General features: G+C 39.2%; 1 protein-coding gene across 1 annotated transcript; it reads left to right on the forward strand.

The window, feature by feature from the left end:
- Positions 1 to 22,092: 22,092 nt before the first annotated feature.
- LOC133294976 (L-type lectin-domain containing receptor kinase S.4-like) lies at positions 22,093 to 24,429 on the forward strand. Its single transcript, XM_061493753.1, has one exon. It carries the CDS (start codon positions 22,282 to 22,284, stop codon positions 24,331 to 24,333), a length of 2,052 nt encoding a protein of 683 aa, XP_061349737.1. The 5' UTR covers positions 22,093 to 22,281; the 3' UTR covers positions 24,334 to 24,429.
- The last annotated feature ends 647 nt before the right edge of the window (positions 24,430 to 25,076 follow it).

A 25,076-nucleotide genomic window follows, 5' to 3' on the forward strand; every position in this document is an offset into this window, starting at 1 on the left:
GCTTTTGAGGTGTTAAGTGCAAGGGCCTTATAATATGCATATGTTTTCCATCCAGACGGTAAGCCTGAGTATGTGGCGTCATACGATACGGTGATTCTGTAGGTGGGTGCAAGTGGCGTCTTCCACTAAATGTGGGTAATAGACGTATACAAATCCTGCATTTCTCTGGCAAGTAGAGTATCTTGACACACATGACATGATTATCTGTTGCATTGCACTGGTTTTAGAACTGATATTGTATATTGCTTTTAGAACTTATATTGCACATGTAAGTGAGCTTGGGGTGGAGAAATCCTTGAGGACCCTTTGCCTTACTGAGATTTCTGTTTAGAGATCTCACTCCACGTTTGGGGCACTTATTTCAGGTTCAGGTAACCCAGGGGTTGAGACCTCTAGCGGTAGGAGGCCGGAGCTTAGTTGATTGATATGCTTGCTGATTATGCTGATGTCCCTGTTTAGTGATTATGCCTTATCCATTACAATGTTTGTATTAAGACTTGATGAGTACGCTGTTTATTTGGTGAGTATGGGGATTGTCCATGCCACATTGATTTGACGATGTTTAAGTTTAATTGAGCTGTATAAACTATCAGGATCTGTCCGGTCTACGTGTTGTAGTTCCGTGACTAGAGACCCATTCAGTTATTTATTTATTGAGGTATTTCAGTTAGACGTTTAATTGCAATTTACATACAGGCAATGTTTTATAAAAAAGAAGTAAGTAATCAATTTGGTAATATTAATGACGTCATAATTGAAAAGAAAAAGTTATTCCGCATTTTAAATTAAGCGTGACTTAATACGATGACATGTTAACAATCCGAGTATACACGGGGTGTTACAGAGCACATATCTATTAAAAAATAAAAAAGCAAAAGAAAATATTGCACGAAAATTGAAAGATCACCTGTCGGAGAAAATATTTCTCCTATATATATATATATATATATGTACATATATATATCTATATATACATATATATACATATATATACATATATATATATGGAAAAGAATTCTCATGTTGTGGGAGATTTTTTTTCTCCGGGTGACATCGAATTGTGTGCAATAGTTTTTTTTTATTTTTAATGGATAATGGAACTCACCACATCTTATATTTATAATAGAAAAAAGAATTCTCTTACAGCATAAAATAAATTCGTATATATATGTGTGTGTGTGTGTGTGTGTGTGTGTGTGTGTGTGTGTGTGTGTGTGAAATATTATATTTACAAACTCTTACAAACTATACTATGTCTGACCGGTAATACACTCTTGTGAAATATTATATATAGTGTAGTTTGTAAATTTGTAAAAAAAATTTTGCCAATATAACCTTACTATATATATAGAGAGAGAGACACACACGGATTGTAATTCTTCGTTAGATTGTTCTAAGCGAAGAGTGAAGTTATTGTGGTCCGGGATTTCAAAAAATTGGATGGGAATGATGTAAGAACCTGCACCGTTAATTAAGGTATTTAATTAATTAATTATGCGAAATTAGGAAATGATTTCATAATTGACTCTAATAATTATTATGAGGCTTTAATAATCATAGTAAGTGAGTACTAATGCTGAAAGTCGCTTTTCGGAAGAAAAGTGCAGATACCGATTCTGCTAGTCAGTATAAATGCGTGTCGAAAAAGTATCCCGGAAAATTATAATAAGTGCATGACAATTACTAGAATAATATGTAGGACTTGTAAAGCGAGTTTCAAGTCCAGATAATGAGAACTGGTATTAGAAACCGGTACTGGCTTGGAAAAGCGCGTACCGGAAAAGTGCTCAGAAAATTATAAGAAACATATGATAAAACATAGAAAATTATGTAGTTTCATAATCCAAAGTTTGGGATTAAAATGTTAAGCGTAGCAATTAAAGTTAATAATGTGTGTTAATCTTTAAGTGGGCTATATATACCCTTATTAAGGGCACAAAACCCTAGAAAACAGTTTCTCTACGTGGGTGAGGGGCTGGTCAGCTGCTGGTTCCATTGTTACATTGCTTTACCACCATTTTGTGAGCTTTGTGACCTCTCTTCCTCCTTTTCTCTTCACTTTGTACCTTGGGTGAGTGGGAGAGATCTTTGTGAGTGTAAGGAGCTCTTTTCCTGAGTGTGGTGGCTGTGTTGAGGCTGTTTGGAGTCTGGACTGCCTTGTGGGAGTGTGTGAGCTTCTTCCTTGAGTTGTTGGAGCTCCAAGGAGCAACCTTTGTGAAGAAAAGACCCTCCTTGGTGTGTATTTTCGTGTTGTGTGAGAGACAGAACCTTGGAGTTGTTGTGTGAGCTCCAAGAGCACCCTTTTTCTGAGTTTGAGCTTTGGTAAGCCTTGTCACCTTTGATCATGAGTTTAATGCTTAAAAATGAAAGCATGATGCATGTTAAGGCTTAAAGATGATAACTTGTTGTTGGGTAATGTTGAACACACCTAGAAATGCATGTTTAGGTGCTTTAAATCGATAAAAACCCAGCCTCTGAGGGATATCTTCACGAAATGCATTTTCTGCATTCTGTCGTGAAATATCCGGATATGTGCCCGATGAATATCCGGATATGTGATATCCAGATATGGGTTTTTAGTATCCGGATATGGGATTCTGGATATCCGGATATTGAATATCCGGATATGTCCAGTGAGATATCCGGATATTGCATATCCGGATATGGTCCCAAGGAATATCCGGATATGGTCCCGAGGAATATCCGGATATTCTAGGATTTCGTAGAACAGTAGCTGTGTTGTGTGTACAGTAGGCTATTGGGGGTTTGTGGACCCTAGATTGATGAAGTTGAACTTCTGTAATTTATGAACTAAGTCAGAATCGTTGTGATTAAGGACTTATGGCTTGGTATGGAGCCTTAAGATGTAAAACGTAAGGAGAGGCGTTGTCTTTAAGTTATATGCTTGTGTTGCATTATTATTGATATAGTATTGGTCCATAACAGATTGTGAATCTGCTGTGTTTGGACTTTGAGCTGTGGACTCTTGGCTTTTGGAGTTAGCTTGCAAGGTAAGCTTTCGTGTCCTCGGTTTAGCCATGTTGTGGTTCCACCATGTCCCATGGGGGTATGGTTTATGCATGCTGTGTACATGCTTTTGGAGATTTGATATGTTGATTGAACTTTACATGTAATGGCTTTTAATATGCATGTGTTGTTTCATCTTGACGGGAAGCCTGAGTATGTAGCGCCATACAAGACGGTGTACCGGGGTGAATGCAAGTGGTACTTGCACGGTGTGTAGGTGATAGACGTATACCTGCACTGTCTCTGGCCAGTAGATTAGTATTGACACACATGGCATGATTATCTGCTGCATTGCATTGTTTTAGAAATGATAAATGATAAACTGTTTTTGAACTTATATTGCACATGTAAGTGAGCTTGGGGTGGAAGATCCTTGAGGACTCACTGACTTACTGAGATTTCTAGATTAGAGATCTTACCCCACGTTTGGGGAATGCTTATTTCAGGATCAGGTAGTATGGGTACTGATGCCTCAGGCGGCAGGAGGCCGGAGCTTAGCTGATTATGTTGTTTCTGCTTATTTGTTAGCATGACTGGATATTGATGCTAATTATGTTTTATGCCTTTTATAATTATGTTGTTGTTGAGATTGATGTTGGGCATGTTGCCTTATTTGAGTGAGTATGGGGATTGTTCATGACACTTTCTGTTAGTACTTGTAGTTTGGAGTTGTATAATCTGTTAGATGGTCCGGTCTACGATGTTGTAGTTCCGTGACTAGAGCCACACTTATATTATCTATGTTATGAGGTATTTCAGTTAGCTGTTTTATTGCAATTACATACATGCGATGTTTTATTAATTGATTATTAAGCAAGTTGGTAATGTTAATGGCATCATAATTGAAAAGAAAAAAATAATTCCGCATTTTAATTAAGCGCAGCTTAATACGATATTATGATAACATTACCGGATATATACAGGGTGTTACATTTATGGTATCAGAGCAATGGTTTAAGGGAAAAGCCTGTATGTATTGCAATTGCTAGGTTGTTTGGTTGTGTCTGTCTTTGTGTTTACTCCGTCGAATTTTATTATGATGATGTATATGTGATCACATTACGTGGGCCTGATCAACTCATAATTTGTGTAACTTGTGCAGAGTCATGGTAAGGTCCGAGAGAACACGAGAGACTTCTGAGGATCAATCTGATCCTATCCTGACTGCATTGGCTGAGATGCAGGCGGCTAGGTTAGTCGATCAGGAGGCCACTAGATTGGCCAACGCGACAATGATGGAAGCTGTTCGCGAGGCGAACCGGATAGCCGCAGCTGAGGTTCGTGAAGCGAACCGGAGGACCACTGAGGAAGTCCTCGAGGTGAACAGGATGTCGAACATGACAATGATGAGAGTCATGTTGGAGGAGATGAGAGCTGGTCCTGCTATTGGCCAGGCTCCACCACCACCGCCACCGCCTCCACCTAGTGTTCAGGAGGAGAGCCTTAGTCACATCGGCAGTGCTACTCATGCCGCTGAGACGGGGGAGCCCCTTATGGGGATTGCTGAGGATCGTGATGTGATCGATCGCCGGCTGAATGCTTTCAGGAAGCATAAGCCACCTGTGTTTGAGGGGTCTTTGGATCCTATTGCTGCTGCGAGATGGCTAGAGTCGCTGGACAAGATCTTTCGGGTTATGCAGTGTACAGACCCACAGAAGCTGATGTTCTCGACCTACATGCTGGAGGGCGATGCCCATGAGTGGTGGACGCACACCTCTCGTGCTTTTGAGAGGCAGGGCCGTGTCATGACATGGCCATTCTTTGAGGAGTGCTTTCTGGGCCGATACTTTCCCTATGATGCGCAGGAGAGGAAGCAGGGAGAGTTTGATCGTTTGGTACAGGGCTCGATGTCTGTTGATGAGTACCTGGCTAAGTTTAATGAGCTAGTGAAGTTTGCACACTTCCGGATGGTTCCTCCTACTCCGTTGTTTCTGGCAGCTAAGTTCCGCAGGGGACTTAGTGAGGTGATTGCTGAGCATCTTGCTGGTGCTGCTTCGAGGGATTTTGGTACACTAGTTCAGCAGTGTAAGGACATCGAGGATGTTTGCGTGGCAAGCAAGGCCAAGAGGGCCAAGGTTGAGGAGGGCAAGGGAACAGGCGGTTCCACTCCTGCTCCTACTTCTTGGAAGGACAGGAGGTTTGCTGATAAGGGCAAGGGAAAGCAGTTAGCGACTAGGCAGGCGCCTGGTCAGTTCAAGAGAGCTGTTTCACATCAGGGGAGTTCTGCTAGGCCTCCTACCACTCCGAGATGTTCGGGATGTGGGAAGGAGCATGTGGGACGCTGTGCTACGGGGCAGTTGATGTGCTTCAAGTGTGGCAAGGAGGGCCACTTCTCTAGAGATTGTCCGTCGTCGACGGCGAGAGCTGCAGCTGTTCAGGCAGTTCCTTTGCAGATGGTTCCGATGGCATCTTCTTCGGCACCTGCAGTGCCACCTTCTGTTAAGAGAGTCTATACACTGGATAGGCAGCAGTCGGACCGCGCTCCGAACCTTGTCAAAGGTACTATGTATATTGGTGATTCTTTTGTCGATGCTATCTTTGATTCCGGGACTACTCATTCGTTTGTTGCTACCCCGATTGCTTTGGGGCTTGAGTTGCCCAGTGCTGTGCTTTCTCCACCGTTGCGGGTGACTACCGCCACCGGAGAGATTTGTGATTCTACCACTGTACATCGCAATGTAGCGTTTCAGTGGGATGGCCGTGAGTTCTCGGTAGATCTGATAGGGTTGCGGATGGCCAACCTTGAGATTATTCTGGGCATGGATTGGTTGTCTAGAAAATGTGCATTGATTGATTGCTGTGCAAAGCGCGTGGTGATGTCTCTGTGTGATTCCACAGCTAGTTCCTCGCCATACATTTCACTGCTGCAGGCCAGGCGAGCGCTGCGAGCAGGGGCATTGGGTTATGTCATGTTGGGTGGTTTGGTGAGTGGGACACAGGAGGATATCACTGGCATTCCTGTGGTGGGGGAGTTCCTCGAGGTGTTTCCTGAGGAGATTCCCGAGTTTCCGCCACAGCGGGAGATAGAGTTCTCCATTGACTTGTTGCCCGGTGTGGGGCCGATTTCTTTAGCTCCTTATCGGATGTCGCCACCAGAGTTGGTTGAGCTTAAGAAGCATATTGAGGATCTTTCGGCGAAAGATTTCATTAGACCGAGTGTGTCTCCTTGGGGAGCACCGGTTATCTTTGTGAAGAAGAAGGACGTGATAATGCGATTGTGCACCGACTATAGGCAGTTGAACAAGGTGACAATCAAGAACAAGTATCCCCTTCCTCGGATTGATGATCTGTTGGATCAGCTCAGGGGTGCTTGTGTGTATTCCAAGATTGATCTCCGGTCCGAACACCATCAGATTCGGGTGAAGCCGGAGGATGTCCTGAAGACCGCGTTTCGTTCGAGATACGGTCATTTTGAGTATTTGGTGATTCCGTTTGGACTCACAAATGCGCCGGTAGTGTTCATGGATTACATGAACAGGATTTTCCTGCCGTATCTGGATCAGTTTGTGATTGTCTTCATTGATGATATTCTGATCTACTCCAAGACTGAGGAGGAGCATGCGGAGCATCTGAGGATAGTTCTGCAAGTGCTGAAGGAGAAAAAGCTTTATGCTAAACCTCCTAAGTGTGAGTTTTGGCTCAAATCAGTCAAGTTTCTGGGGCATGTGATTTCAGCAGATGGAGTTGCAGTGGATCCCAACAAGATTGAGGCCGTGTTGGATTGGGAGAGACCCAAGACAGCTACGGAGGTGAGGAGCTTCTTAGGTTTGGCAGGTTACTATCGGAGGTTCATCAAAGGCTTTTCCACGATGGTTCTCCCTTTGACTCGCCTTACCCGAAAGGAGACTCCATTTGTGTGGACTCACGAGTGTGAGGCGTGCTTTCAGGAGTTGAAGGAGAGATTGACTTCTTCACCTGTGTTGATCCTTCTTGATCCTGAGGAGCAGTTTGAGCTTTATTGTGATGCTTCTGGAAAGGGACTGGGCTGTGTGCTGATGCAGTCTGATAGAGCTGTTGCTTTTGCTTCGAGGCAGTTGAAGCCTCATGAGGAGAACTACCCGACTCATGATTTGGAGTTGGCTGCGATTGTGTTTGCTTTCAAGATTTGGAGGCATTATCTTTTTGGTTTGAGGTCTGTGGTATTCAGTGATCACAAGAGTTTGAAGTACCTGTTCGACCAGAAGGAGTTGAACATGAGGCAGAGGAGATGATGGAGTTCATAAAGGACTACGACTTTGAGCTAAGGTATCATCATGGCAAGGCCAATGTGGTAGTCGATGCTTTGAGTCGGACATCCAGTAGTTCATCCAGTTTGCTACTTGGTAACTTCGATGTGGTTGAGAAGTTCCGCACTTGGCAGTGACCGCTCCGTGTGCGAGCGTACTTCTCGGGTTGGAAGCATCTGATGTTGTGAACGAGCTGCTAGAAAAGATTAAAGAGGCACAAGTTCAGAGAGAGTGTCTGGATTATGTGAAGAACCAAGACAGTGTGTCTTGGAATGATGATGGATTGCTTTTGTTCCAGCGGAGGATTGTGGTTCCTCGAGGTCCGTTGACAGAAGAGGTTATGGCAGAAGGCCATAAGGGTCAGTTTTCTATCCACCCTGGTGCTACTAAGATGTATCAAGACTTGAAGAAGAACTTCTAGTGGCCGGGCATGAAGAAATATGTTACCATCTTTGTGTCCAAGTGTTTGGTTTGCCAGAAAGTGAAGATTGAACACCAGAAGCCATCTGGTAAACTTCAACCTCTTGAGATTCCGGAGTGGAAATGGGAGAGCATTTCCATGGACTTCGTTGTGGGTCTGCCGAAGACTCAGGTTGGCTGTGACTCGATATGGGTCATTGTGGACAGACTGACGAAGTCTGCCCATTTCCTTCCAGTGAAGGTGAGCTTCACTACAGAGCAGTTGGCCAGATTGTATGTTCGCGAAATTATGAGGCTTCACGGAGTGCCCGTGAGTATCATCAGTGATAGGGACCCGAAGTTCACATCTCGGTTCTGGGAGGCGCTGCAAGGAGCTTTTGGTACACAGTTGAGATTGAGTACCGCCTATCACCCTCAGACTGATGGACAGACTAAGCGGACTATCCAGACCTTGGAGGACATGTTGCGGGCTTGCACGTTGGAGCAGGGCTCGGCATAGGATAGGTACCTTCCATTGGTAGAGTTTTCTTATAACAACAGTTTTCATGCTAGCCTGGGCATGGCACCCTACGAGGCGCTCTACGGTAGGAGGTGTCGTACACCTACCTGTTGGTCGGAGGTTGGGGATCGTGAGTTGTTTGGCTTGGATTTTGTCAAGATACCACCCTGCAGATCCAGATAATCAGGGAAAAGCTGAAGCAGACCCAGAATCGTCAGAAGAGCTACTACGATGTCAAGCATCGCCCACTGGAGTTCAGTGAGGGTGAGCACATGTTTGTGAGACTTTCACCTGTCACTGGTGTTGGACGGGCACTCGGAGTGAGGAAGCTGAGCCCGCGGTTTATTGGTCCATACCAGATTCTTGGTAGAGTAGGACCTGTTGCCTACCGGCTTGCCTTGCCTCCGAACCTGGCCAACATCCACGACGTGTTTCACATGTCTCAGCTTCGGAGGTACATAGCAGATCCTTCGCACGTGGTGCAACCGGATGATGTGGAAGTTCGGGAGAACTTAAAGACTCTCGTAGGTCCACTAAAGATTCTCGATCGTGGCGAGAAGCAGCTGAGGAGCAAGATCATTCCGATGGTCAAGGTGCAGTGGACCGGAAGGACTCCTGAGGAGTGTACTTGGGAGAGTGAGGACGAGCTTCTCCAGAAGTACCCCAAGTTTCGACCAGGTATGTTTCTGATTTTGAGGTCAAAATCCTAAAAAGGTGGGGTGAATGTAAGAACCCGCACCGTTAATTAAGGTATTTAATTAATTAATTATGCAAAATTAGGAAATGATTCCATAATTGACTCTAATAATTATTATGAGGCTTTAATAATCATAGTAAGTGAGTACTAATGCTGAAAGTCGCTTTTCAGAAGAAAAAAAGTGCAGATACCGGTTCTGCTAGTCGATATAAATGCGTGCCGAAAAAGTGTCCCGAAAAATTATAATAAGTGCATGAAAATTACTAGAATAATATGTAGGACTTGTAAAGCGAGTTTCAAGTCCAGATAATGAGAACTGGTATTAGAAACCGGTACTGGCTTGGAAAAGCGCGTACCGAAAAAGTGCTCAGAAAATTATAAGAAAAATATGATAAATCTTAGAAAATTATGTAGTTTCATAATCCAAAGTTTTGGATTAAAATTCTAAGCGTAGCAATTAAAGTTAATATTGTGTGTTAATCTTTAAGTGGGCTATATATACTTTATTAAGGGCACAAAACCCTAGAAAACAGTTTCTCTACGTGGGTGAGGGGCTGGTCAGCTGCTGATTCCATTGTTACATTGCTTTACCACCATTTTGTGAGCTTTGTGACCTCTCTTCCTCCTTTTCTCTTCACTTTGTACCTTGGGTGAGTGGTAGAGATCTTTGTGAGTGTGTAAGGAGCTCCTTTCCTGAGTGTGGTGGCTGTGTGGAGGCTGTTTGGAGTCTGGACTGCCTTGTGGGAGTGTGTGAGCTTCTTCCTTGAGTTGTTGGAGCTCCAAGGAGCAACCTTTGTGAAGAAAGGACCCTCCTTGGTGTGTATTTTCGTGTTCTGTGAGAGACAGAACCTTGGAACTGTTGTGTGAGCTCCAAGAGCACCCTTTTTCTGAGTTTGAGCTTTGGTAAGCCTTGTCACCTTTGATCATGAGTTTAATGCTTAAAAATGAAAGTTTAATGCATGTTAAGGCTTAAAGATGATAACTTGTTGTTGGGTAATGTTGAACACACCTAGAAATGCATGTTTAGGTGCTTTAAATCGGTAAAAACCCAGCCTTGGAAGGATATCTTCACGAAATGCATTTTCTGCATTCTGTCGTGAAATATCCGGATATGTGCCCGATGAATATCCGGATATGTGATATCCAGATATAGGTTTTGAGTATCCGGATAATAGATATCCGGATATGGGATTCTGGATATCCGGATATTGAATATCCGGATATGTCCAGTGAGATATCCAGATATTGCATATCCGGATATGATCCCGAGGAATATTCGGATATTCTGAGATTTCGTAGAACAGTAGCTGTGTTGTGTGTACAGTAGGCTATTGGGGGTTTGTGGACCCTAGATTGATGAAGTTGAACTTCTGTAATTTATGAACTAAGTCAGAATCGTTGTGATTAAGGACTTATGGCTTGGTATGGAGCCTTAAGACGTAAAACGTAAGGAAAGGCGTTGTCTTTAAGTTATATGCTTGTGTTGCATTATTATTGATATAGTATTGGTCCATAACAGATTGTGAATCTGCTGTGTTTGGACTTTGAGCTGTGGACTCTTGGCTTTTGGAGTTAGCTTGCAAGGTAAGCTTTCGTGTCCTCGGTTTAGCCATGTTGTGGTTCCACCATGTCCCATGGGGGTATGGTTTATGCATGCTGTGTACATGCTTTTGGAGATTTGATATGTTGATTGAACTTTACATGTAATGGCTTTTAATATGCATGTGTTGTTTCATCTTGACGGGAAGCCTGAGTATGTAGCGCCATACAAGATGGTGTACCAGGGTGAATGCAAGTGGTACTTGCACGGTGTGTAGGTGATAGACGTATACCTGCACTGTCTCTGGCCAGTAGATTAGTATTGACACATGGCATGATTATCTGCTGCATTGCATTGTTTTAGAAATGATAAATGATAAACTGTTTTTGAACTTATATTGCACATGTAAGTGAGCTTGGGGTGGAAGATCCTTGAGGACTCACTGACTTACTGAGATTTCTAGATTAGAGATCTTACCCCACGTTTGGGGAATGCTTATTTCAGGATCAGGTAGTATGGGTACTGATGCCTCAGGCGGCAGGAGGCCGGAGCTTAGCTGATTATGTTGTTTCTGCTTATTTGTTAGCATGACTGGATATTGATGCTAATTATGTTTTATGCCTTTTATAATTATGTTGTTGTTGAGATTGATGTTGGGCATGTTGCCTTATTTGAGTGAGCATGGGGATTGTCCATGACACTTTCTGTTAGTACTTGTAGTTTGGAGTTGTATAAACTGTTAGATGGTCCGGTCTACGATCTTGTAGTTCCGTGACTAGAGCCACACTTATATTATCTATGTTATGAGGTATTTCAGTTAGCTGTTTTATTGCAATTACATACAGGCGATGCTTTATTAATTGATTATTAAGCAAGTTGGTAATGTTAATGGCATCATAATTGAAAAGAAAAAAATAATTCCGCATTTTAATTAAGCACAGCGTAATACGATATTATGATAAAATTACCGGATATATACGGGGTGTTACAACTGAGGTGAGAGAAAGAGAAAAAAAATTGAGAAGAGAGGAAAGAGAAAAGAAAAAAGAAAAAAAAAATTAATACAAGTATCAATCTTTGAATGAAAGGACCACGGTGATCTTAGAGCATATTAAAAAATTCCCAAAGCAATCGGCGCACTAATAATAGACAAAAAAAAGTAAGTCACTAGTTTGAGAAAAAACACATTTGTTTCTTGGTAGTAGAGATGTTATAGACTTATAGGATGAGTTGGGTAGGGTTTAAACGGATCCACGTCCAGAAAATATTTAATGCGCTGCTGTATAACTTATATCCAGTCAATAAAAATATAATATCTGTTCTGAATGAACATCAACTTAGATATAACGAAAGGTATAGGGTAAGTGTTTGTGGTATGGTCTGATCTCAGTGTGTAAACTTGATACGAATAGCTTAATAGAATGTGCTCGAATCATCGAAGTGTCTTGCCTTTGATATTATAGATGTATTTATAATAATCATTGTGCGCAATTATAGAAGAGAATCGTGGGTTTGGAACAGTTCTACCAGCGATGATCCTAATAGTTATGGTGATCGTGACTTTGATGTTGCTGAGTGAGGAAGGATTGTGAGTTAAAACCCATGATATGGGCACATCGTCATAGACATTAGTCATAAGTGTCATCTCGGGGAGGTAGCCTTAGGAGCCTGAATGGGCCTAGTCTTTGAGCTTGACCAGATATATACCTAAAACAATATCTATGCTGACATATTTTTTGAAAAAAAAAAAACAACTATAATATGGGAGAGATTATAGTTACTATCTATTTTTCTTACTACTTATTACTATCAAATCTTAACCGTTGATTTCCGTCAATCTAACAGTTATAATTTATGGGGTCATACTTATTAATTTATTATTAATTTGCAATAAATTATAACTGTTAGATTGACGAAAATCAACGGTTAAGATTTGGTAGTAATAAGTAGTAAGAAAAATAGGTAGTAACTATAACCTTTCCCAATCTATAATATTACGTTTATGGAAGAGGTTATACTTACTACCTTTTTTTCTTACTACCAAATCTTACCCGTTGATTTTCGCCAATCTAACAGTTATAATTTATTGGGTTACACTTATTAATTAATAATTAATTATAATAAATTATAATTGTTAGATTGGCAAAAATTAACGGTTAAGATTTGGTAGTAACAAGTAGTAAGAAAAAATATAATAAATATAATATCTCCCTATGTTTATTATTTCCAAAAATATATAGAAATAATATCCACTATCCAATACAATGGGAGTAGTAAAAATGTTCTCCCACATCCGAAATCAGACGCTGACGTTCCATCGGGCCAATATTCTAAATAACTTGGTGATGATTCGATCAATTACCAAGGACTTTGACCAAAGTAACCTGCTTTGGATAATAATTTATCGATATGCCATGCTTCGAATTTCCCAATATGCCACGTTCAATCCCGCTACACCACCAAGCGAGACTGTAAGATGACACGTGGCGGTCAACTATGGAGCCCCATTCCCGCTAGTCTGACAAGCTGGAATGGCTTGTCAATTGACCAGTCTGCACACTCTGAAAAGCAAGACACGTGTCACCCTCGCACCATTCGCGCTGGTCAGTCTAACTGTATTGGTTGTATGTTTCGCAAAGCAGGCCATGTGTCAGCCTACCACCATTCGCGCTGGTCAACCCAGCTAGATTGGGTGTACCTTCAGACACGTGTCAACACCCCCTGAATCGCGCTGGGCTGCCTAGCTGGTTTGGGTCGTACTTTCCCGACACGTGTCAACACCCCCTTATTCACGTTGGGCTGCCTACCAGGTTTGGTTCTTCTATAAATAGTAACAAAACATGAACATTCCAGCAACCAGAAGAAGTAAAAAAAGGTGCGCCAAAATTGCGAAGGTTAGATTCTATAATCATTTATTTTTTCTTGTGATTTTATGTTATTAGTTAGAAAATGAGTGACGGTAATGATTCAGTAATTGCTTTGTCATATTACAATGGGAGAAAATATTTGGGTCCAAATGGCCAAGTTTTCGAAGGAGAAACGAAAATATTTCGTATGAGCCCGCGTGTAGTTTTAATGAACTAAAGAAGACAATATATCAGAAGCTGAGATTACAATGAGGCCAAGTTTTATCTCGGTTGACTGGTAGATGTGCCTCATGACCTGAAAGTTGGGTTCCTGTAGAGATCGTTGAGGATGAAGATGTTGCTTTAGTGGTAGATGCATTTCGAAATCATTCACACTCTACATTTATTGAACTATACGCGGAAGTAGACTCCGGTGGACAGTGTAGCAGTCAACATTTTCTCCCTTCCACTCACTCTATCGACATTAATATGGAGCCGGTTATGAGTCCTCAATATTCTGTCCCTTCAATTAATGTTATTGACATTAACATGGAGCCAGTTGTGAGTCCTGAAGACAGAAATGTGTCACCTGAACCACCCCTTCCCGAACCAATGTGTGCAGAATATGATGTTGCTCACGATATGTTTGATCCGGCATGGCGTACTGACAGTTCCAACAAAGAGGTGGACGAAGGGTTAGTCCCGGGCAGTGACTCCTCAGACACCGATGTGGATGGATATTTTGATTCATGTCCGTCCACCGCTGCGAGTTATGCAGTTCCTTCTCCGGGCATTGTTGGAACGCACGAGCCCAGAGTGACAGGTTAGTAAATATAAAAAATTTGTGCTTATACATACTTGCATGTTGATTCGTATACATTATTAATGCACTGTTGATACAGGTGAAGGACAGACACCATTTTGGTCTCAAATAAGTCATTATAGGCGTATTAACTGGGCTCACCCAGATCAGAGTTTCTAGAAATAGATGGAGCACAAGTATCTAACTGGCAGATGGGCCATGAGCTGTATAAAGACCAGGTGTTTGACAACAAGCATGATGTTCAGATGGCGATCAAACAATTTTGTATGGGGCAGCACCACACTGCCATTGTATGTAAAAGTGATACGAAAAGATTAATCATGGTTTGCGAAAATCACAACAATAGTTGTCTGTGGAGGATGAGGGAACACGTTAAAAAGGGAGGGACATAATGGATTATCGGCAAGTGGTTAACGATCATAACTGTGTTAACCAGACTCTTTCTTAAGACCACAAGCAACTGGATTCAAATTTCATATGTTCAATGATTCTAGGTATGTATATCTGTTACAATCTGCGATTTTATATAACTAAGTTATCATAAACTAATTGTACATCCAAATGCAAAAATGATAAGGGAGAAGCCAAATGTGAAAATTTCTCTCATCCAAGAAAGGATAGCAACAAATCATGGATTTCATATATCATACAGGAAGGCCTGGAAGGCAAAGCAAAAAGCAACTGTCAAAATTTATGGGGATTGGGATGAATCATATGGTTTTCTGCCAAGGTGGTTGGACTACATGTTGAAATTTTCACCTGGGGCTGTATATAAGCTGGATCTTAATGATCATTTTTTTGACAACCGGTTGGATCAATCTCGAAAGGTGTTTGACAAGGTTTTTTGGACTTTCAAACAGTGTGCCGATGCCTTCAATTATTGCAAACATGTGATCCAAATAGATGGTACGCACTTATATGGTAAATATCGGGGGACCCTATTAATAGCAACTACGGTTGATGGAAACAATTACGTTTTACCCATTGCATTTGCCGTGGTAAAAAGGGAGAATCTTGCAGACTGGTCGTGGTTTCTAGCCCTAATACGAATGCACGTGACACAAAAAGAAGGCATTTGTCTTATATCTGATCGACATGCGGGCATTATATCTGCCGTCAATAATGCCGCGCTAGGATGGCAGCCACCTAAAGCGTACCATGTGTACTGTATACAGCATCTTGGTAGTAATTTCAACCATAAGTTCAAGAACGTTATGTTAAAGAAGCAACTGAAGAAGTTAGGTAACTTTACATGTTACAATTCTTGTAATGTCTTTTATTTGGTGTTGAGATATGTCATACACTTATGCCATACTTACTATATGCAGGTTATACAACTAGCCGGTTAGATTTTAACGTTGGTTTGAAAAATTTAAAGAAGCAGGACATCAAATAGCTTCATGGATAGATCGTATTCCAAAAGAGAAATGGAGTATTGCATACGATGAAGGTGGCAGAAGGTTTGGTCACATGACTACAAACTTGTCAGAGTGTGTTAATAAAGTCCTTAAGGGCGGAAGAAACCTTCCTATCACGGCATTGGTGCAGCTCACATATGCCCGATTGGTGGAATATTTTGTGACACACGGCCAAGAGGCACGTGAGGAAATGACCAGGGGTAATCATTTCACAAAAGTCTTTTGGCAAGCGCATGAGATAAATCAGCAAACAATCTAGGCGTATAACATCTAGGCGAAACCGAACTCTCTCCAAGTTGGCGGATCGATGTTGCCGCCTATCATATACATTTAACCTGCGTAATTAAAAAAAATTATTAGTAACCCCTTTATCGCAAACATATCACATAACTATAATCAATATGTCTCATACCTGTGATCGTATATGGCCTCTTGGTCAACCACATCGGGAAGAGGAGGGGCGACTCGGCGTAAGCGCGTCCATGCCCAAAGTTGTAGAAGCAATACACATCCACCCATCTCTGAGCGAGCTATGTCTGTCGCTCTAGCCAACTCACGATATAGATAAACAAGTACCGCAGAACCCCAGCTAAAAGTGCATGTGCGCTGAAAATCATCAAGGAATAATAAAAATCGTAGAGGCACATAACTTGAGGCGGTATCCACGAACAGCAACCCCCCCAACACACGCATGATCAGGGCGCGTGTATACATAATGCGCTGCTACTCAGTGGAATCATGCCCAGCATAGTTACCATATTCCTCATGCAAACAATAGAGACTCAACCCACCCACCACTTAAATCCCGCACTGCTGCTGGCTCAATCCCAAGATATCCACGAATCAGCTATCGCCAATTATGCTGTCCAGCCCGACCAGAAACAACATGACCATCTGTGGGCAAGCATAATAGATGATGAACATCCTCCAAAGTAATGGTCATCTCACCGTGGGCCATATGAAACGTCTGCGTCTCAGGGCGCCAATGCTCAACGAGAGCAGAAATAAGCACATGGTCAATCTGGAACAATAAATACATGTGATGTATTAAAAAAAGTACTATCACAAAAACTTGTGAACACAAATCAACAAAAAAATATATACTAACATCATGGTTGCGCAGCCGCGCAACGTGGAAGAAACCTGCATGCCTCAAGTATGGATGAATCTCCTCAGGAATGTGCATAGGATCGTGTGTGGCCGCCATCCTGACATTAAGTCGCCGATCTGCCTCACCATTCCACACGTATGTGGATATGTGCTTATCCTGTAATGTCAAGAAAGACGAGTCAATAGGCCCGGGTGTAATCAACCTACGAGGAGAGTCAGGGGATCCGGGAGGTGTGGGAGCATGGTCCTCATGGGGCGGTGAACCGTGCAGTGAATCAGGTGGGGATGCCATGAACCTATAATAAAAAAAATTACATTTTTATCGTATAATTTTTTATTAATGCTAATGATAAAAAAATATTAAATATAAATACAAAATGTAATTACAAATTACGATAATTAACAATCCCTATATAATATTAAACATATTATTGTAATTAACATTAACAATGTCTCTTATCCTATAATTTGTTTATTAATAAATACCAATAATCACAACAATATTAAAAAATTACTACCCAAATTACTAATTACAAAAATTTTAAATCGTACAATTTACTTATTCTAATAATTTATATAATAAAAAATAATTAAATTTTTATCCTGTAATTTTTATTAACAAATGCTACTAATTAAAAAAATATTAAATTTAAATGCCAAATCTAATTACTAATTACGATAATTAACAATCCCTAAATAATATTCAACTAAATATTATAATTAACATTAACAATGTCTTTCATCCTATAATTTCTTTATTAATAAATCCTAATAATCACAACAATATAAAAAAAATTACTATCATAATTACTAATTACAAAAATTAACTCCCCTAAAATTTACTTATTCCACTAATTTATATAATAAAAAATAATTAAATTTTTATCCTCTAATTTTTTATTAACAAATGGCACTATTAAAAAAATTAAATTTAAATACAAAATCTAATTACTAATTACGATAATTAACAATCCCTAAATAATATTCAACTAAATATTATAATTAACATTAACAATGTCTTTGATCCTATAATTGTTTTATTAATAAATCCTAATAATCACAACAATATAAAAAATTACTATCGTAATTACTAATTACGAAAATTAACTAACCTAAAATTTACTTATTCTACTAATTTATATAATAAAAAAATAATTATATGTTTATCCTATACTTTTTTATTAACAAATGCTAATACTAAATACAATATCAAAATTAAATACTAAACTAATTACTAATTCTAATAATTAACTACAATACAAAATTAACTTATACTACTACTTAATCAAATCAAATTATTAATGTCATCTATCCTATGATTTTTAAACATTTAACACATATAATTAAAAGCAAAAAAAATTATTAAATATAAACTAACCTTGCAATGCAGCTGTGGTCCACAGAGAGAGAGAGAGAGTTTTGAGAGAAAAAAATATTGGAAAGATAAAAAAGATGAAAGTGATGGGTCGGTGGTGGGGATGAGGAGTGAGATTATATAGACCCACAGTTGCACATATCCCGCTTTGCTGACAAGCGCGAATAGGGAAAAGCAGCCACGCGTACGACATGCATGAGGAAATCAGGAAGTTGTACGATGTGTACCAATCTAGCTGGTCTGACCAACGCGAATGGTGGGAACATGTCACGTGGAGGATTTTTAAGAGCTTTACAGTGTCTCTGATTGACAAGTCATTCTCGCTTGTCAGATCAGCGAGAATGGGGCTCCATGGTTGACAGCCACGTGTCATCTTACAATCTCCCTTGGTGATGTAGCGGGATTACGACGTGGCATTTTGGAAAATTCGAAATGGAGCGTGGCATACCGGTAAAATATTATTCAAAGCGTGTTATTTTGGTAAAAGTCCCCAATTACCAAGATACGAGTATGATATTTAAATAAAATATATAAATTTATAGATATAAGTATATTATTAATATGAAAAAATTATTAATTTAAGTTAACATAATATTTTAACTAATTGTTTGTGTAATATAAATTGAGTTGAGACAGCCCAAAATATAACTTCAAATCAATAAGAAAAAAATACGTAGGAACTAAGGGGTATTTAGTAAGGGGAATTTTTTGAGATTTCTGGGAAAGTGATAGTGATAATTCTATTTATCTACATTTGATACAAGATTTATAAAAAAAAAATTTGGGAATCTAATTTTTTTTCAGAATTTTATTTTGTGTACAATTTTCTTCTAAAATGTCATCAAAAAATACCATCAAAAGGTTTATTTTCTTGAAATTTCACGTGTTAAGAAAATTTTTCACTTTTTTAGAAATAAAATCTCAGTAATATTTTGGCCTTCTAAATATCTTTTTGGTATTATTCCCAAAAAAGTGACTTTCTTACCATATTTTTGAGAATCATGATTTCCGAGCATAAAAAAATGGAAAAACTATTCTCATGCTACATGAGATACTCTTCCCTACAGACCCTTCGATAACTGTGCCACCTTTTTCTTTTCTTTTTATTTTTTAAGGTGGTAGAGCTCATAAACTTGTCTCTATAACATGAGATAATTTATCTCTTTTAACATGAGATTAATAAAACTCTAAAAATATTTAGGCTTTAATGGTTCTAAAGTGAATGTAAATAAGCTATCTACATACTAAAACGACGTCGTTTAGATTGAAAAATTAAAAAATTATAATGAAAAAACTATTATAATCCTAAAATAAATTTTAATTATAAAAATACATTGATTTCCTCATTAAAACGATATCATTTTGGACACAATGTAGATAGAAAAAACAAATCCAAAAATTTATCGTTTAATAAAGACCCCGCTTTTACAAATTATGTGTCTATCCTTTTAAATATCCTTCGCTTAGGGTTGGCAAAACGGGCCAACCCGGCTTGACTCGACCCAACCTGTATTCAACCCGAAAAAAATGGGTCGGGTTAGGGTTGACCCGAAAAGAGAAACGAACCAGAAAATCGAACCTAGCCCGACCCGAGCCGGGTTAGGGTTGGCTTGTGGGTTGGCTCGATAATCAGCTCGCGGGTTGACTCTGGAAAAAGCTCGCGGGTTGGCTCATAAAAAGCTCGCGGGTTAGCTCGAAATAATGCCAACGGGTTGACTCGCGGGTTGGTTAGCTCGAAATATTGTCAATGGGTTGGCTCGCGGGTTGACTCAAAAAAATTGAAGTTTCCTCCTGAACATGTGATTTTCCCATTGATGAATCCTAGGCATTCCTCATTAGCAGACAATAAAATGTAAGCATGCTGTCTATAAATGTTATAATCTTACCTATTATTCTAGTTTAGTTACACATAGCAGAGATTGAGGGTATTAAAGAAGAAACGCAAACTAAGAAAAAAGTAGTATATTAACTTACAGAACTGTAGTCAGAGTGCTTAATTCTACGAACAAAATCATCAGGGAGGACATTGTTGGGCACTAATTCCTGGTTCATATTAGCATATATTATAAATTAGCACCAAATATATGTGTCAAAGAAGTTAGTATTTGCAGTTAGTTTGAAAATTTACCATGAAAGTTTTATACAGAGTTGCATTAGACACAACAATCGAAGAACGCACTTCATCAGCGACTGAGATGAAATGATAAAGGGGCAGAATCTTAGGGTTGGACAAAAGAACGAAGAAAATTGACGACGATGCGTAGCGTATGGTAGTTTTGTAGTTTTGATATTATTATTTTTAATTAAAAAAGAATACCCAACTCGCGAGCTGACCCGTTTGACCCGCTGGCTGGCTCGTTTTAGTCCGGATTGGATCGGGTTTGGTTGAATCGGGTTGACAGCTCATTTAGGCCAACTCAACCCAACTCATTTATGACAAGTTGCGAGCCAACTCTACCTTCGCTGACGGGGTTTTCTCCCAAACGGTGCCACCACATGACTTCTAATTTCCAATTTCAGCATTTTTCGCCCAAACCTGATGATTTGTAACATCACAGCCTAGTCAACTTGACTTGGGAAAGCACTCTGCAGTCTTCAATTAGCTTCAAGCTTACACAATCACAATCCTCTCTGGATGACATGGATATGATATAAGAAGCGTGTCTTAAACGTTATTTGCTATGCTACATTGCTACTCCTTTTTCACCCAAATTGAAAGTTTATAAACTGTTTTCAAAAATAAAAATTATAAAGCATGCGTTGTTTAGGGATTAAAATAAAGAGAATATGTTTTTTTTAGTAAAAGAATATGTTTTTTTACGTTACAACTTACAAGAAACAATTTATCTTATATAACATATAAAAAAATAAATGACACTCACTAAATAAAAAAAGAAGAAGAAAAACAATAGATTTCATTCATTTTTTAATGTGTTGCATGAGATAAATTATTTCTGATTTCCTTTAAAATAATCATGGCATATAAAACAAGCCTCTGCCCCCTAAGTTACATTCCTAGAAAGCAAACTTATATATTTCATTAATGTGAAGTTAGCATATGGGTTTGGAGTACAAGTGCCGTAAATTGAGTTGTATTTCAAAGCTCATGAAGACTTTCTCCGTGGTCTTTAAGATTCCCTTACCAACCGCCACCCACCCCCAATAGCAAGAAGCCTTTATTTATAGAATTTGCATTCTATCCCTTGGCACCCCACCAATTGAATCAAATAAGGCTGCATTGTTTGGGTCTTAAAAAGTCATTTGGGTTTAACTGAAGTCATTGTCCACCTTGGCTAAAACAATTAAAGAAAATAAAGTAATTAAGAAGATAAACCGCTATTCCCTAATTCCTATTTGGGATACACAAACACTCTTTCGTATTACCATGACGATAGTTGAAAATAATTCGAACCTTTCTCATCTAATGTTTCAGTCATATTAGCATGATAAGATTTGACTCAGGGCATGTCTATTTGGAACATTAGTCGGTGTTAAGAACAATCTTGACGATAAAAAGCGAGGCACCAATAAAAACCGCGTTCTCGCACATCATTTTGCAAATCATAGAACAAGTGCTAGATTTTCTTAAAAACTTGTTATTGTAGAAAATGACAGTACGAATTAGAGAAGGAAAAATAATAAGAAGCAGCCAAGTCAGTGGTGGCCAATTTATCTTCTCTTTTTCGGATATTTGCCAATTCTCTTCACTTTTAAGTTTTATATTTTTGTTTACAAATTACATTATATTTTACCAATCATATTTTAATTAAAAATATATTACCGATTGCACAAACTACATTAGTATAATTCGTGAAAAAAAAAAATTAAACGAATCCCCTTTTTAAATTATACTAGATCCGCAAGATAGAGAAATAAAAGATTGCAAACCATCGAAATTGCACACGTCAAAGCCATTTCCTTTTCAGTTTAGAAGGGTAAGAGAGAGACAGATAAGCTTCATATGCATTTTTTTGGACCTTTATTGGAATGGTAAGACTTTTTAAAGCTGCAAAACACAAACCCCTAAAGCTTTCACTTTCACTCTGTCATCTATAACTGCAAGCCCATGTGAACAATTAATTGGTGTCCTTGTTTATTCCTCCTTGTTCCTTACTCACAAACCATCACCTTCTTCAAGATCCACTTCACCAACTTTCTTTAACTCAACTGAACATGACCTATTCTACTTGTTCACACCTCATATTACAATCTACTTTCATTTCATCAACCTTATCAAATTCTTAAGCCCTGGTCATTCAAATAACCTTGATTGATTCCTATCTCTTTTTCTTTGTTCATCATGGCTACCCTTCTCCAATTCTTTTATCTGTTAATCTTCCTTTTAATCCCAGTTTCTTCCCAGCTTGACCAGCTCTTGTATGCTGGATTCAAGGATGTGGGTGCAAACAATCTAACCTTGAATGGAGTAGCAGAAATAGAGAAAAATGGAATACTGAAATTGACAAATGAGACAAGCAAATCAAAAGGCCATGCTTTTTACCCATTTCCTTTTCAGTTAAAGAACTCTAGCACTGGTAAAGTTTTCTCCTTTTCTTCCTCATTTGCTCTGGCTATTGTCCCTGAATATCCCAAGCTAGGTGGCCATGGCTTGGCTTTCACAATATCAACTTCTAAGGATCTTAAAGATTCTCTCCCTAGTCAGTATCTTGGTCTCCTTAATTCCAAAGATGCTGGCAATTTCACCAACCATCTTTTTGCTGTTGAGTTTGACACTGTTCAAGACTTTGAGTTTGAGGACATTAATGATAACCATGTTGGAATTGACATCAACAGCTTGCAATCCAATGCTTCTGTTACCGCAGGTTATTACACTGGTGACTCAACAAAACAAGATCTCAACATCAAAAGTGGGAAACCGATTCTGGCTTGGGTTGATTATGATTGTGAACAGAATCTTATCAGTGTTACACTTTCTCCAGATTCATCCAAACCCAAAAAGCCAATCTTGTCCTTTCATGTGGATCTCTCACCAATTCTTCATGATACTATGTATGTTGGGTTCTCTGCATCAACGGGTTTGCTTGCTAGCTCCCATTACATCTTGGGTTGGAGCTTTAGAATCAATGGACCAGCACCACCCCTTGATCTATCTTCTCTCCCACAACTTCCACAACCAAAGAAGAAGCAAACGTCTCTGATAACAGGGGTTTCTGTCACAGTGGCTGTTATTGCTTTGTGTTCTATATCCATTGGCATTTACCTCTTCAGAAAAATCAAGAACGCTGATGTGATAGAAGCATGGGAGCTTGAAGTTGGGCCACACAGGTACTCTTATCAAGAGCTCAAGAAAGCTACAAGAGGTTTCAAGGACAAAGAGCTACTTGGGCAAGGTGGTTTTGGCAGAGTTTACAAAGGAACATTGCCAAATTCAAAGACCCAAGTAGCTGTTAAGCGAGTTTCACATGAATCTAAACAAGGTCTGAGGGAATTTGTGTCTGAAATAGCCAGCATTGGCCGGCTTCGCCACCGGAATTTGGTTCAATTACTCGGCTGGTGTCGCCGCCGCGGTGACCTCCTACTTGTGTATGATTTCATGGCTAATGGGAGCTTGGACAAGTACTTGTTTGAAGAGGCAAAAAATGTACTAAATTGGGAACAAAGGTTCAAGATAATAAAGGATGTTACTTCAGCACTTCTGTATCTACATGAAGGCTATGAGCAAGTGGTGATACATAGAGATGTGAAGGCTAGCAATGTGTTGCTAGATTTTGAACTCAATGGAAGATTAGGTGATTTTGGATTAGCAAGGTTGTATGAACATGGTGCTAACCCAAGCACAACAAGAGTGGTGGGTACCTTAGGCTATTTGGCACCTGAGTTGCCTAGAACAGGAAGGGCAACTACAAGTTCTGATGTTTTTGCATTTGGTGCACTTTTGCTAGAAGTGGTGTGTGGGCGTAGGCCTATTGAGCCTAAGGCATTACCAGAAGAGTTGATTTTGGTGGATTGGGTGTGGGACAGATACAAAGAAGGAAGAATACTTGATGTGGTTGACCCAAAACTAAATGGTAATTTTGATGAAAGGGAGGTGATGATGGTGTTGAAATTGGGGTTGATGTGTTCCAATGATGTGCCCAATGCTAGGCCTAGCATGAGGCAAGTGGTGAGGAGTTTAGATGGAGAAGTTGAGTTGCAAGATGACTTGAAAAAACCAGGAGATATAAGTCAAAGGGGTGATGGGTTTGATGAGTTTGTGGACTCACTTGCATCTTCTTCTTTTGATAAGATGAGCTCAAGCTCCTATCTTGGATATAGAGACATGGATACTAGTTTTCTTTCTTTTGCTAATTCACCTCAGTCCCTTCTCCATGGTAGAGGACAAACAAGGTGAATCTACATTATTCTGAGACAGGCTTTCTTTGCTTTTCTCTTCTCACTCAAGAAATGTTTGTTTTAACATCCCATGATGTCTCAATTATAGAAAGCTTTGGACATGATGAATGGAACGGCAAAATCATTATGTTTCAATGTTTGTTCTGCTCCTTAATTGGCAACCTTTTTTGTTGAGCATTTTTTTTCTTACTTCTGTATTTTGGTGTGCCTTGTGAGTTGATAAATATTAATAAGAAAAGGTGACCATAAGTATAAGGACCGTACTATACTATAGACACAAGATGTGGTGCCTTTTATCACTTAATAAAAATAAAAATTAAAAAATATTATTACACACAATTCGATGTTTTTTTTTTTTTTTTTGAGTAGTAGAAAGAATTCTCCTTATAACGAGAATGGAAGGCATATTTGGGAGGCAACTTAAAAAAATAAAAATAAAAAAAATCTTGAATTAAATGGAAGGCATATAACTGAAGTTGCAGCTCTAAACTATAAGCCCATAATGCACCTTAATTGGTGGGTAAAAACTACAAGAAGAATATAATTCTTATGTTGTATGATGTCTTATATAATATATAAAAAAATGGGTAGATTCACTAAGGTGATGTTGTATGATGTCTTATATAATATATAAAAAAATGGGTAGATTCACTAAGGTGAATAGAGAGAGAAAAAAAGTGAATTTTATCCATTTTTTGTGTGTATTACATTAAACAAATTATTTCATACAACATATAAATA

This window comes from Gastrolobium bilobum, unplaced genomic scaffold (genome assembly GCF_033153095.1).
Source record: "Gastrolobium bilobum isolate Gb01-03AN ecotype WA unplaced genomic scaffold, APGP_CSIRO_Gbil_v1 utg76129, whole genome shotgun sequence".
Taxonomy (NCBI): domain Eukaryota; kingdom Viridiplantae; phylum Streptophyta; class Magnoliopsida; order Fabales; family Fabaceae; genus Gastrolobium; species Gastrolobium bilobum.